The sequence below is a fragment of the Lynx canadensis genome, chromosome B1 (genome assembly GCF_007474595.2).
Source record: "Lynx canadensis isolate LIC74 chromosome B1, mLynCan4.pri.v2, whole genome shotgun sequence".
In the NCBI taxonomy this organism is placed as follows: Eukaryota; Metazoa; Chordata; class Mammalia; order Carnivora; family Felidae; genus Lynx; species Lynx canadensis.
In genome coordinates, this window is record NC_044306.2 from 39809536 (window position 1) to 39820859 (window position 11324).

General features: G+C 42.0%; 1 protein-coding gene across 2 annotated transcripts in view; it reads left to right on the forward strand.

Moving 5' to 3' along the window:
- The window catches only part of INTS10 (integrator complex subunit 10), a 32178-nt gene extending 20854 nt beyond the window's left edge, over nt 1–11324 (forward strand). The window contains exons 14-18 of one of the 2 annotated variants that reach the window (XM_030312508.1): nt 3000–3079; nt 4378–4540; nt 5590–5683; nt 8635–8712; nt 10918–11324. In XM_030312508.1, the coding sequence (XP_030168368.1) occupies nt 3000–3079; nt 4378–4540; nt 5590–5683; nt 8635–8712; nt 10918–11074 (572 nt within the window). In that variant the 3' untranslated portion in view covers nt 11075–11324. The remainder of the gene's footprint in view (nt 1–2999; nt 3080–4377; nt 4541–5589; nt 5684–8634; nt 8713–10917) is intronic. The other variant, XM_030312509.1, reaches the window with a different exon arrangement.

An 11324-nucleotide genomic window follows, 5' to 3' on the forward strand; every position in this document is an offset into this window, starting at 1 on the left:
AAAAACATAAAATACTTAGGGATAAATGTATTGAAAAGTATGCAAAGTCATGTTCATAGATCAGAAGACTCCAATGTTTTAGGGTTCTGGTCCTCCTCAAATGTGTGTACAGATTCAATGCAATCCCAATTAAAATCCCATCAGACTTTTTTTTTTTTATTTCTTTTTTTTGAGAGAAGGGGAGGGGCAGAGAGAGAGAGAATTCCAAGTAGGCTCTGCACTGTTAGCACAGAGCCTGACGCGGGGCTTGAACTTAAGAACCATGAGATCATGACCTGAGCCAAAACCAAGAGCTAGATGCTCAACTGACTGAGCCACCTAGGTGCCCCCAGACAAGCTTGATTCTAAAATCTATATAGAAGTGCAACCTAGAATAGCCAAAACAGTTTTGAAAAAGACTAACAAAACTGGGCAACTTACCCTACCTGATAGCAAGACTTTTTTTTTTTTTAATGTTTATTTATTTTTGAGAGAGAGAAAGAGTGCGAGCAAGAGAGGGGCAGAGAGAGAGGGAGACACGGAATGCAAAGCAGGCCCTAGGCTCTGAGCTGTCAGCACAGAGCCCAATGTGGGGCTCAAACTCATGAGCTGTGAGATCATGACCTGAGCTAAAGTCAGCCACTCAACTGACTGAGCCACCCAGGCGCCCCCTGATAGCAAGACTTTTAAGTAAAGCTACAGTTATCCAAACAGTATGGGCAGAAGAATGGAGAACCCAGAGAGACCCACACAAATATGGTCAGGTGATTTTTAGTGAAGACACCAGAGTAATTCTTTGGAGAAAGGAAAGCTGAGATGGGGCTGAGACTAAATGGAAAAGTTAAAACAATAACATTTTTTATAAGAAAAGGTCTTTGCAACTAGTAGGTAGATTTATTAAGACACTAAAAATTTCCTAGAAGACAAAAGCATGACAGTTTTGATCATTATTGATGCTCTCTAAGGTACTTGGGAGACTTAAAAAAAAAGAAAGAAAGAAATAGCCCAGACCCCTTGAAAATTAAGTATCTCTGTGAAACAGAAGCAGGTCTAGTGGGTAAGACTGGACCTAGCTGACATCAAGACTTATTTTAAAGCTATAGTAATAAAGATAGTGTAGTATTGGCATACAAATTGACTGATGGAATAGAGAACCGAGAAGCACGTGGTACTGCAATTAAGTGGAGGAAGAGTGAATTTATCTAATCAGTGGTGCTGGGATAATTGATCCAAATGTAAAAACAACAGAAATGTGATCCCTTCTTCACACTACACAAAAATTCTTTAAATTTTAAGATTTAAAAATGGAAACTAAAACTTCTAAACTTCTAGAAGAAAATACAGAAAAGATTCTTTGTGCCTTCTAGGTGGAGAAGGATTTAGGCTACAGAAAGCATACAACATAAATTTAGTCCCAGTAAAATTAAAATACCAATGAAAGATAGTGTCATCAAAGTGAAAGGCTAAGCCATGGACTGTAAGAAAATTGTCCAGCACACAGAATCAACAAAAAGTGAGCTTCCAGAATTTTGAGACAGCTCCTTCAAACCAGTGAGAAACAACCAACCAACCCCTCACAGAAAAACAGGCAAAGAATACGAACAGATTCACAGAAGCAGAAATCCAAATGGCCACAAACTATTTGAAAAAACGCTCAGAGCCCCTCGGTGGCTCAGTCATTTAAACATCCGACCCTTGATTTTGGCTCGGGTCATGATCTTGTGGGTTCATAGGTTCAACTTTAAAAAAAAAAAAAGAAAACTTTTAACCTATTAGCAATATGGGGACTTCAGATTAAAACAGTAAGCTACCATTTCACACACATCAGAATGCAGGGATTAGAGAGTAGCAACCCTGGTTACCAGGATATGAAGACACACATTGCCTGTCTGCTTCTGGAAGGTATATAAACTCACACCAACACTTTGGAGACCAATTTAGCTGTTGCAGTTGAACATCTCATTACCTAGTTGTATACCTCTTCTAGTTAAATTTCTTAGATCAGTGCCTTTCCAACTTGGGTCCTTACCCACTGGGTCATGAATTTCAACCAGATGTTTTCTTTTTTCATGACGTAGAGTCTAATAGTATGATTAAAATGAGTGCATCTCCTGTACAAAGGCTAAATTGAACCTTTTGTTCAATGAACCTTTTGTTTTAGATACATAAACATGTGTAAATATGTGTGCATAACATCTCCATTATTTCTTGCTACTTTTGTCCTCAGGGTAGAGAAGGATTTAGGATATAAAGAGCATACACCATAAAGGAAAGGATTAAGGTCTTGGTTGGAAAATTATTGCCTGAAGTTTTTTTTCCACAAGTGCGCAAGAAAATGTATATAAGAATGTTTATTTCAGCATTGTTTGTAATAGTGAAAAACTGGATAGCTCAGTGTCCCCCATAAAAGAATGGATAAATGAATTGTGGCATATGTAAATAGCAGAATAATACATAAAGAGTAAAAACTGTCAGCTAGAACTATAGGTATTAGTACCAAAAACCGTTTTCAGAAGGATGCATATAATATGATGCCATTTATTTAGTAAACTGAGAACTTGCAAAACTTTCTTCTTTGTTGTTGCATAGAAATGAAAAACATCACATTCAGGATAATAGTTACATTAGGGTGATGGAAGAGGACATGGTCTGATAAGGTACACAGGAGGCTTCAACTGAATTTGTGATATTTTATATAAAATCTTTAAAGCAAAATGTTAACATTTTATAGAGCTGAGTGTTGATCACAGTGGTATTTGTAATATTCTTTGTGTAATTTTCTATACATTTGAAATGTTTTATAAAAAGTATTTAAGCAGGGTTAGGAAAGAAGATTGATAAGTGAAATCCAGAGACCCTTCAAAAAACCAATTTCATCATCACTACATATAATCATGGTTTAACTATATTTGAAGTCATATGACTGTTGCTTATCTTTTTTTCTGGAAAAAGTCTTAAACATTTGCTTTTCAAAGCTGTTTTCTTCAATAATAACAAACATATTGTCGACTTTTTATTAGGTTCAGACCTGAAGCTTCTGCCTTGTACCAGTAAGGCCATCATGCCGTACTGCCTGCATTTAATGTTAGCTTGTTTTAAGGTAAGCTGAAAGTTGATTGGCATTAAAGAAATTTAATTTGGAACATTGCTGTGATGATCTAGAGTGACTTGGTGTAGTGGGGAGATGTCATGAGCTAGGAATTGACAAATACTAGTTGTGAACTGTACTAGGCACTAATGAGTAGGAAATGACCCCCATCCTTGAGCAGTTTACAAAGAATAGTGGGACAGTTATGCAAATATCCTTGCCCATAGTGATGTTCAGTAAATACTTTATGCATTAACGTATGTCAGAATGTATTGGCTAGAAGAAGAGAATACAAATGCCATTGGGTTCGTAGAGGGATGTGAGTTTATTATCCTAAAGATGTGGGGGGTAAAAGCATTCCAGGCATTAGGATGACCACCACCAGATGACCACTGGGCCAGTTTAAAGATTGTCAGAAGAACGCCAGGCCTGTGGCTGCAGGTGGAGCGGAGCCTCGGCCTGCATTTCACCAAGGCTTGTAAGCAGGAGAACAGCAGTATTGGGTCTCTGCTTTAGGGCCATAATTCCCAGACTTAACTCATGGTCAGAATCACCTAGGGAGACAGAAACCATTTGAAGTGTGATTTGAAGCCTCGTTGCTCATTTAGAACAAAAAGTTCTTTTGCCGTTTCTCCAGTTCACACTCCTGCTTCCTTCTTTGTTGCTCAGTGCCTTTCTTCTCCCCAGTCCATGTTCTCCTCACACCCTCCTCTCCTACAAGGCTTCTTGCCCACCCTGGCCCACAACCGTCCCCTTAAAAGAAATCCCCAAATTCCTCTCTCTGATATACAGAACGACTCAACTTCTGTTGCCCTTTTCCCAAAGTCAGAGCTTCCAGCTCCCATCACAATTCTCACAGAGTGCGCTGCCAGAGACCTTGTTCACAGCACAGAGGGAACCGAGGTTTCTTTGGTTAGGACCCACCCCCATCAGAAGGCAGTTGTGATGTTTGCATAGCAAGCAGGTATTCTGTTTTGTTCTTGATATCACACATTTTCATACAGCAGCATTTTTTTTTAATCTTTATTTTGAGAGAGAGACAGAGTGCAAGCAGGGGAGGGGCAGAGAGAGAGGGAGACACAGAATCCAAAGCAGGCTGCAGCCTCTGAGCTGTCAGCACAGAACCCAGCGCGGGGCTCAAACCCACAAACTACAAGATCATGACCTGAGCCAAAGTCAGACACTCTACCAACTGACCCACCCAGGTGCCCCATATAGCAGCATTTTTTAAGGAAATGATATTTGATATATTTAAGATCACCCCATGATTTCCTTTTCCTTCTGTGTCTGCACAAATCCTTGTCTTGCAGCTGCGAGCTTTCACAGACAGCAGGGACGACATGGCACTGGGGCATGTGATCGTCTTGCTTCAGCAAGAGTGGCCACGGGGAGAGAATCTCTTCTTGAAAGCTGTCAATAAGATTTGCCAACAAGGAAATTTCCAATATGAGAATTTTTTCAATTATGTTACAAGTATCCTTTTTCTTATTTAAGCATAAGAAATTCTGACTTTTTTTTTTATAGAATGAACACATGGTACAAGAAATCAACCATTCTAGGTAGAAATAATGGTTTTCTCTGGGGGAAAGAAAGACAGAATGGTGATTAAAAATGGGACTGTGGCAGTTGGTCTCATGAGAGTCATAAAAGGCTTCACAGAGGTGGTGCAATGAATCAGGAATATTAGTAGCCCAAGTACATTTTCCACTTGCAGCGACTTCTGGGAAGATACCCAAGATGCCTAAATTAATAGCCTGCAAGTTCCTGACAGGCCCAGATTGGCTGTGAGGCCATAGAATATAGCAGTTCATTGGCCTTCATCTACTGGCAGAGGGCCTCCTGGGGCCTCTCTTAGGGCCCTGACTGTCCCCCCGGGGTCAGCTGTTAGAGCACCATGTCACAGCTGTTACAGCTGCCACTGAGTCCCCACCAAACATGCGTGTAGCCCAGCAGTTGTTTTTGACAATAGGGAGGAAGTGTTGTATTTCATACTCTTCCTAGGGAAAGACCACCTGTGGTGTGAGGAATGTGCTGTCTTTGTCCAAGCGCCTAGAGCAGGATTTCTTAACTGTTTTCGGGGATACAACACCACTGCCACTTTCATTTCTTACTAAGAAAACAAAAGATTTTGCTGGGGTGCCTGGGTGGCTCAGTTAGTTAAGCGTCCCACTGTTGATTTCAGCCCAGGTCTTCATCTCAGGATTGTGAGTTCAAGCCCTATGTGGGGCTCCGTGCTGAGCGTGAAGCCTACTTAAAAAAAAAAAACAAAAACAGGTTTTGCTGTTATGACCATACAGAATGTCTTTATTAGCATCTGTATGAGAAATAAATTTATCTTAATGAGGTGGTTTGGTTAGTATAAGAATCACTAATTTGGCAACAAGACAGACCCGGGTTCCAGTACTGACTCTAGTTAGCGGGCTGGCCATGGGCAAGTTACGCAGTCACTGCAAGCCTGTTCCACATCTCAGAGAGCAGGGCACCTTGTTTCTACATGTGGTTAACCTGAATCTGGCCTGCAGATATTGATATGCTGGAGGAATTCGCCTACTTAAGAACTCAAGAAGGTGGGAAAATCCATCTGGAATTACTACCCAATCAAGGAATGCTGATCAAGTAAGCATGCTGTCTTGCTCTTCTGTGCTAAGTGCTCACCTTTTGTGTGCTTGTAGGAAGTATTTATAAGTTCCTGTGTCTTTCAGAAATGTAATAGAAAGGAATCCAAACCTGGTCTCTGTTTTTGAGAGTAGAGTTGATTCTGGGTACCTTCTGAAACTTGGTGTTTCCTTAAGTACATTTCCAGTAAAACGTTGTTCAAATTGGGGTACCTCTGTCACTTTTGAAACCTTTTCACTAAACAGAAGTCTCATTCATGATTATCTTTTCCTTTCCAAAATTGACAGGGTAACCCTATAAATTTCTGGTTAGACATAGAATGTTTTTAATTAAGAAGAGTCATGTGTAATTAAAGTTGTATTGGATTAGGGAAAACTACAGACTTTATTTAGAAACTATACTTGGATTTCAGTGTTTATTTGAAGCCTTTCTAAGCAGTAATTGCTTACATTGCACAAGGGTCAGTAGCTGGGTCTAGTGCCCCCGTGCAAAACACACCTGCCCCAAGAAATAATGGTGGGGTGCCTGGTCTCAGGCATGCCCTCCCACCCCTAGATAAAGTTAGTGACCATTTATGATTTTTAAATAGCTCATAAATCTTGCTTCTATCCTTCAATACTCATTGTAGTTTGGATAATATATCCTCTGTGCTGTAAATGCCACGTGTAGTTTTATTTTCATACTTCCTCCTTTGCGTCCTGCATACTCAGCATGGCTGTGAGTCATTGTCAGAGTCACTGCAAGAGACTGAGCCCTGAGTGAGAAGGGAGTGTTACTAAGGCTGAAAACATTTTCCTTTTTCTTTCAATTGTGACATGAACAAGTTTTCAGTTATTGAGAGCAAAAATTCACATCTCGTTCTATATTTGTAGAGCCTTAGAGATGTTGAGAGGGAAGTATGAGATGCTCATTCTGGATATGTATCACCTCAGTAATTTGGGGCATAGCAAACATTACTCCTGTTGAGAAAAGGGTCTTGTGGAATCCATTCTAAAGAATGAGAGGAGATTAAATGGGGTTTTTGTCCTTCATCTTGTAAATATTATTAATAAATATTCTAAATATCTAAAATAACAGAACAAAATGCTCTTTTTTAAAAACACAAGACCTTTATACAGTAGGATGCTTAGGCGAGCCGGTCTGGACATGCTCCTCTTCCTCTCTCCATTCTCTTCTGCAAGACTACAACTAAGAATTATGGGGAAAATAATTGCATCATTAAAATACTCTTAACAGTGTTTGAGAATAAAGATGACTTTTTTGATATGGGAGCTTAGGTAACCCCTTTTGTGGGCTTAAAAGATTCCTAGGTTTTGAGGCTGGATATACAAAACATATCTATTATTAATAGCTTTTTAGTTAATTCACAGTAACACTCACCATCCAAATCACCGTAATCTGGAGACAGCCTTAGTAGCATCAACTCCATTTACTTAGGGTTATACTTACAGGTGATCTCTCACTTCAGATAATGCTTAACCATTTGTGGAGATGTGAGGGAACGGGCTGTTAAAAAATCAACAGTTGGATCTCAGATTTCATTATACTGAACCTTTCTTCTGTAGGCAGTTTGTATGGTGCTGAACAGTGACCTGGTTACCTGCAGAAACCCCTAGGACAAGGAGCGAAAGCAGGGGCTTTTCAGCGCCCAGATGATCTCATTGTAAAGGGTTGTTTAGAGTAAGGTAGGGATGCGCAGCCTGCGTGTCTAGGCTTTGAGAGATAATTCCGTGCTCCCCCACCTTGGTCACTATAAACTTCAATTTCTTCTAACTCCCTGTCGAAGACCATTAAGCCTCTTGGTAAGCCTGCTGTTCTATCATCATGGAAGCAGGAATAGGGATTGTTACTTAGCTGTATTTCTTGTAGGAATTTGCCCAGTCTTTGCTGGGTGAATCTCAAAGTTCATTTGAAACCTGCATTTCAAATTACCCATAAACTACATCAGGAGACGCATGCTGTGAAAGCCAGAGAGCTCGTCTAAGGGGGCTAGGATTTGAATCTTGAGTAAAACTATCTATATTCCTTTTCCCTTTGGGTTCCAAACAAATTCTCTGAAGCCATCGCAGATCTTTGGGGGGTGCCTCCAGCTGAGTAGCAGAGGTGTTGAGAGCAGTATACAGCCCTCCCCTTGGGTAAGGTTGTGAGTCCATCCTGGCCTGCTCAGATGCCAAGTGGGGACAGTACCGATGCTGAGGGCACCCAGGGCCTGACCAACAGAAGGAATAAGCTCTTTATTCATTACATAGACATTCTGTCGTTACATATTTTAAAGTAGAGAACTATTTCTATGCTGATATTTGCAGTCTCTTAGCTGGCATTAGACTAGATGAAAATGGAAAAACAGTGTCCTGTGCACTAAATCTTTGTTATGAAATTCTGCAAAGCCATGGGTCCCAGACTTTTTTTGCCCCCATCTATTCCTTTTCTCAATACTTTTTGAAATTCAGGCTCAACCTTTCTTTATCAAACACGTTGCCAGCCCCTCTAGGCCTCTTGGAAGTGCCTCTTCAGTTGGAGGCTTCAGTCCTGGCAACGATGGTTACCAGCAATCCCCAGGTTTATCAATGGGATTGGCGGGGGCCTGAGCAGAGTGGAGAGTGAAGGAGGCTGGATTTGAAATGTGTCTTCTCACGTGTTAGCCCCACTGCTGTTCAGTTGCATCCCGCCATCCTCTTCCTCGGTGGCTTTTACACCAGATGTTGAGTGGGCTGAGCTTGGGGCCCCGGAACAAGATGCTCTGGACATGCCCCAGCAGCAGGTGCAGGGAGAAGGCTGCTAGCTTCTCCCGTCCTCCCCCAAGTCACCACTGTTGCCAGGGGCCCTCTGGAAGTTCAAGGGTTTCTGCATAGTCTGTTCCAGTCTTGTGCATTTTCTCTGGCGTGTTGTTTTTGCAGTGCAGGGTGAGTCGGTGTGGGTGTTTGAATGCTGCTGTTTGCTGTTTTTTAAAGGCCTTCTAGCCCTCCCATGGGGTTACTGCAGCAGGAATTCTTACCTGTGCTTCAGCCCAGCATACAGACTGCTGACAGGTACCAAGTGGAAAACACCTGCTCATAGTGTGCGTTTTGTCCACATGTTGTACTGCCCATGGTTTTCAGCTCTCTGTGCCTCAGTGCTCTTTTTCATGCTTTATTTATTTTTTTAATTTGTTCTGCATTCCTTGGCAAACCATCTGGTTGTAATATTGTAACATTTCTTATTTTTTTCCATAAGTTGCCAGTGTTTTTGTGTTCAATTTAAAAATCATTATGGATCTGGAAAAAAATGGAAGTTATATTAAAAAACTGTGTTAAAGTGCACATTAGGTTAGGCACTAGACTGTGTTATCTCTTTTGATAAAACATAAGGCATTCATTCATAAATATGTAAGGATGCTGAAGCTTATTTTAAATAAATTTTTATTTGTGGATTTTTCATCTTAGTGACCAGTGTTGATGTTCTGGTCTAACTGGGCCTTAGCACACTATTTCCCTGCCACTGATACTGATTTTCAGACCTTCCCTTTCTAAATTGAAAATATTTGGAATGCTGCCTTTATTAGCTGATTTATCTGGCCCTTAAACTACAAAAGCTAACTAATTCTCATCTTCATCCAAACTTACCAGAGGAATAGAGACTCTGATAGAAATATAATTGAGTTGCACTGCTTTATATGTAGAAACAATGCCATTGAGCCATCAGCAGGATACACATTTTATTATATTTTTACTGGTGTTAAGGGAAGAATTTGCTTTGAGCTTTCAAAGCCTGTCTGTTAGTTTGCTGTCTGCAAATACCAGTAACTTCCGGGTGGTCAGTGGGTTGGCTCCCATTTGGGGTTGCAGTCTGAGATGCAGAAAAGAGGATCTCAGGGCTGCTGAAATGGGTCCATGTCTATTCCCAGTGTGACTCATGGCCTCAGCCTCACTGACACTGTGCCCTTAATACTGAGTGAACCAGCCAACTTCACTGAAAATGTCCACAAAGGACCCTGTGTTTTCTCCATGGCACTGCTGCTGTTTTACTGTATAGTTCTTTAAAATGCCCGTGGGCATTGTAGAGTGTCCTGTAATATCTTTGCTAGCCTGACAGAGCCTAGTTTTGTTTTTACTTCTGTTGCATTGTAACTTTTTGACTTCTGTTGTATTTTATTTTATATAATAATACAAGTTTTAAAAAATCAGGAACATTTTAGAGTGGTTTCAACAGTTTTATTTTGGCCAGTATATAAAAAGCTAAGTTAAAATCCCTGTTAGCGTGTCTGAGGGAAGTGAGGCAGTAGAGACACGGGGAATGGAGGTGCCTTCTATTGGTCTACACCTACTACATTACTCACCTGGTAGTTAAAACTCCTCTCCTCTTAACTGAACCCATTGAGTTTTGCTAGAGTTTTCTTTTCCTTTCTTCATTTTGGTGCCTTAAGTTTTCTGGGATTTCGTGGGATTTCCTTTGTGAGCTCCTTCTCTGCAGCACAACTTCCGGGCGTAGCTAGACACTTTGCGTGCGCTCCCACTGAGCCTCCCACAAAGGTGCACGCCTCCTGAGCGCGTGGACCGCATCTGGTCCCCAGTAGGCTTTTGCAGGCCACTGGCTGTTCTTCGGCGGTTTTGCTTCTCTCTTCCCACCCCTGCCAGACTCTTGTCTTGGGACCTCCAGCTCCTCCCGCTGCTTCTCACACAGACCGAGTCTGGGTGGGCTCAGCACTTAGCAGAGCTGTCCTGTTCTGGCATCACCGGGAGAGAGACCCGCTTGGAACCACAGTGGCTGTGTACAAGCCCCTGGCCTCTCTGAGCCTTATCACAGCGCCCCAGGCCCGAGCTCAGTGTGGTGACTGGCTCATTCTGCTCTCCCTTCTCCCTGCTGCTGCCTCCGCACTCGGCTGGCCTGTCCGGACGGGAGCTGTGTGGCCACGTGGACTGGACCCAGGTGGCCCAGAGTAACAGAACTGTGCACAAGTCAGCACAGGGATGCGTTAGCATCAGACCTGCAAGAGTTCAGAAGCAAAGCGGGTGGCACTTTCCTGGATGTTTGGGTGTTTAAAAGAGACTTTAATGGAATGGGGAAATGTCTGTCTAGTTTTAACTTTCTGAGAAGGAATGGGCAGGGGGGGTTGTTTGGTTAGGGCTTTTCTTCCTTTTTTAAATGTTTTACTTATACGTAGATTTCAGTCAGGTTTTACTCCTGCCCCAGAAACACTGACCGGTGATGCCGGCACTAACTGTGGTGTCCACCTGTTTCCCTGTCGCTGCCCTCAGGCACCACACAGTCACTCGGGGCATCACCAAGGGCGTGAAGGAGGACTTCCGCCTGGCCATGGAGCGTCAGGTGTCCCGCTGTGGCGAGAACTTGATGGTGGTGCTACACAGGTTCTGCATCAACGAGAAGATCTTGCTCCTTCAGACTCTGGCCTGACCAGAGCCCTTTCCACCAGAGGAAGGCAGCTCAGAGCCGTGTGATTTTTTTGTGAAGCGATAAAGCATTCATAAATGTTGCTGTTACAACTCTTAGAAAGAAGAAAACCATCTGAGTTCTGACTCCTTGTTGCTTAAAAGTAGTTCCCAAGAGCCTGAGAAGCTATTTCTATTTTTAAGTCATTTTTGTAAGTTTTGTAAAACAAAAGAACCTGTTTTGTAAATAAAAGTCATTCTAAATTTGGGGCTTT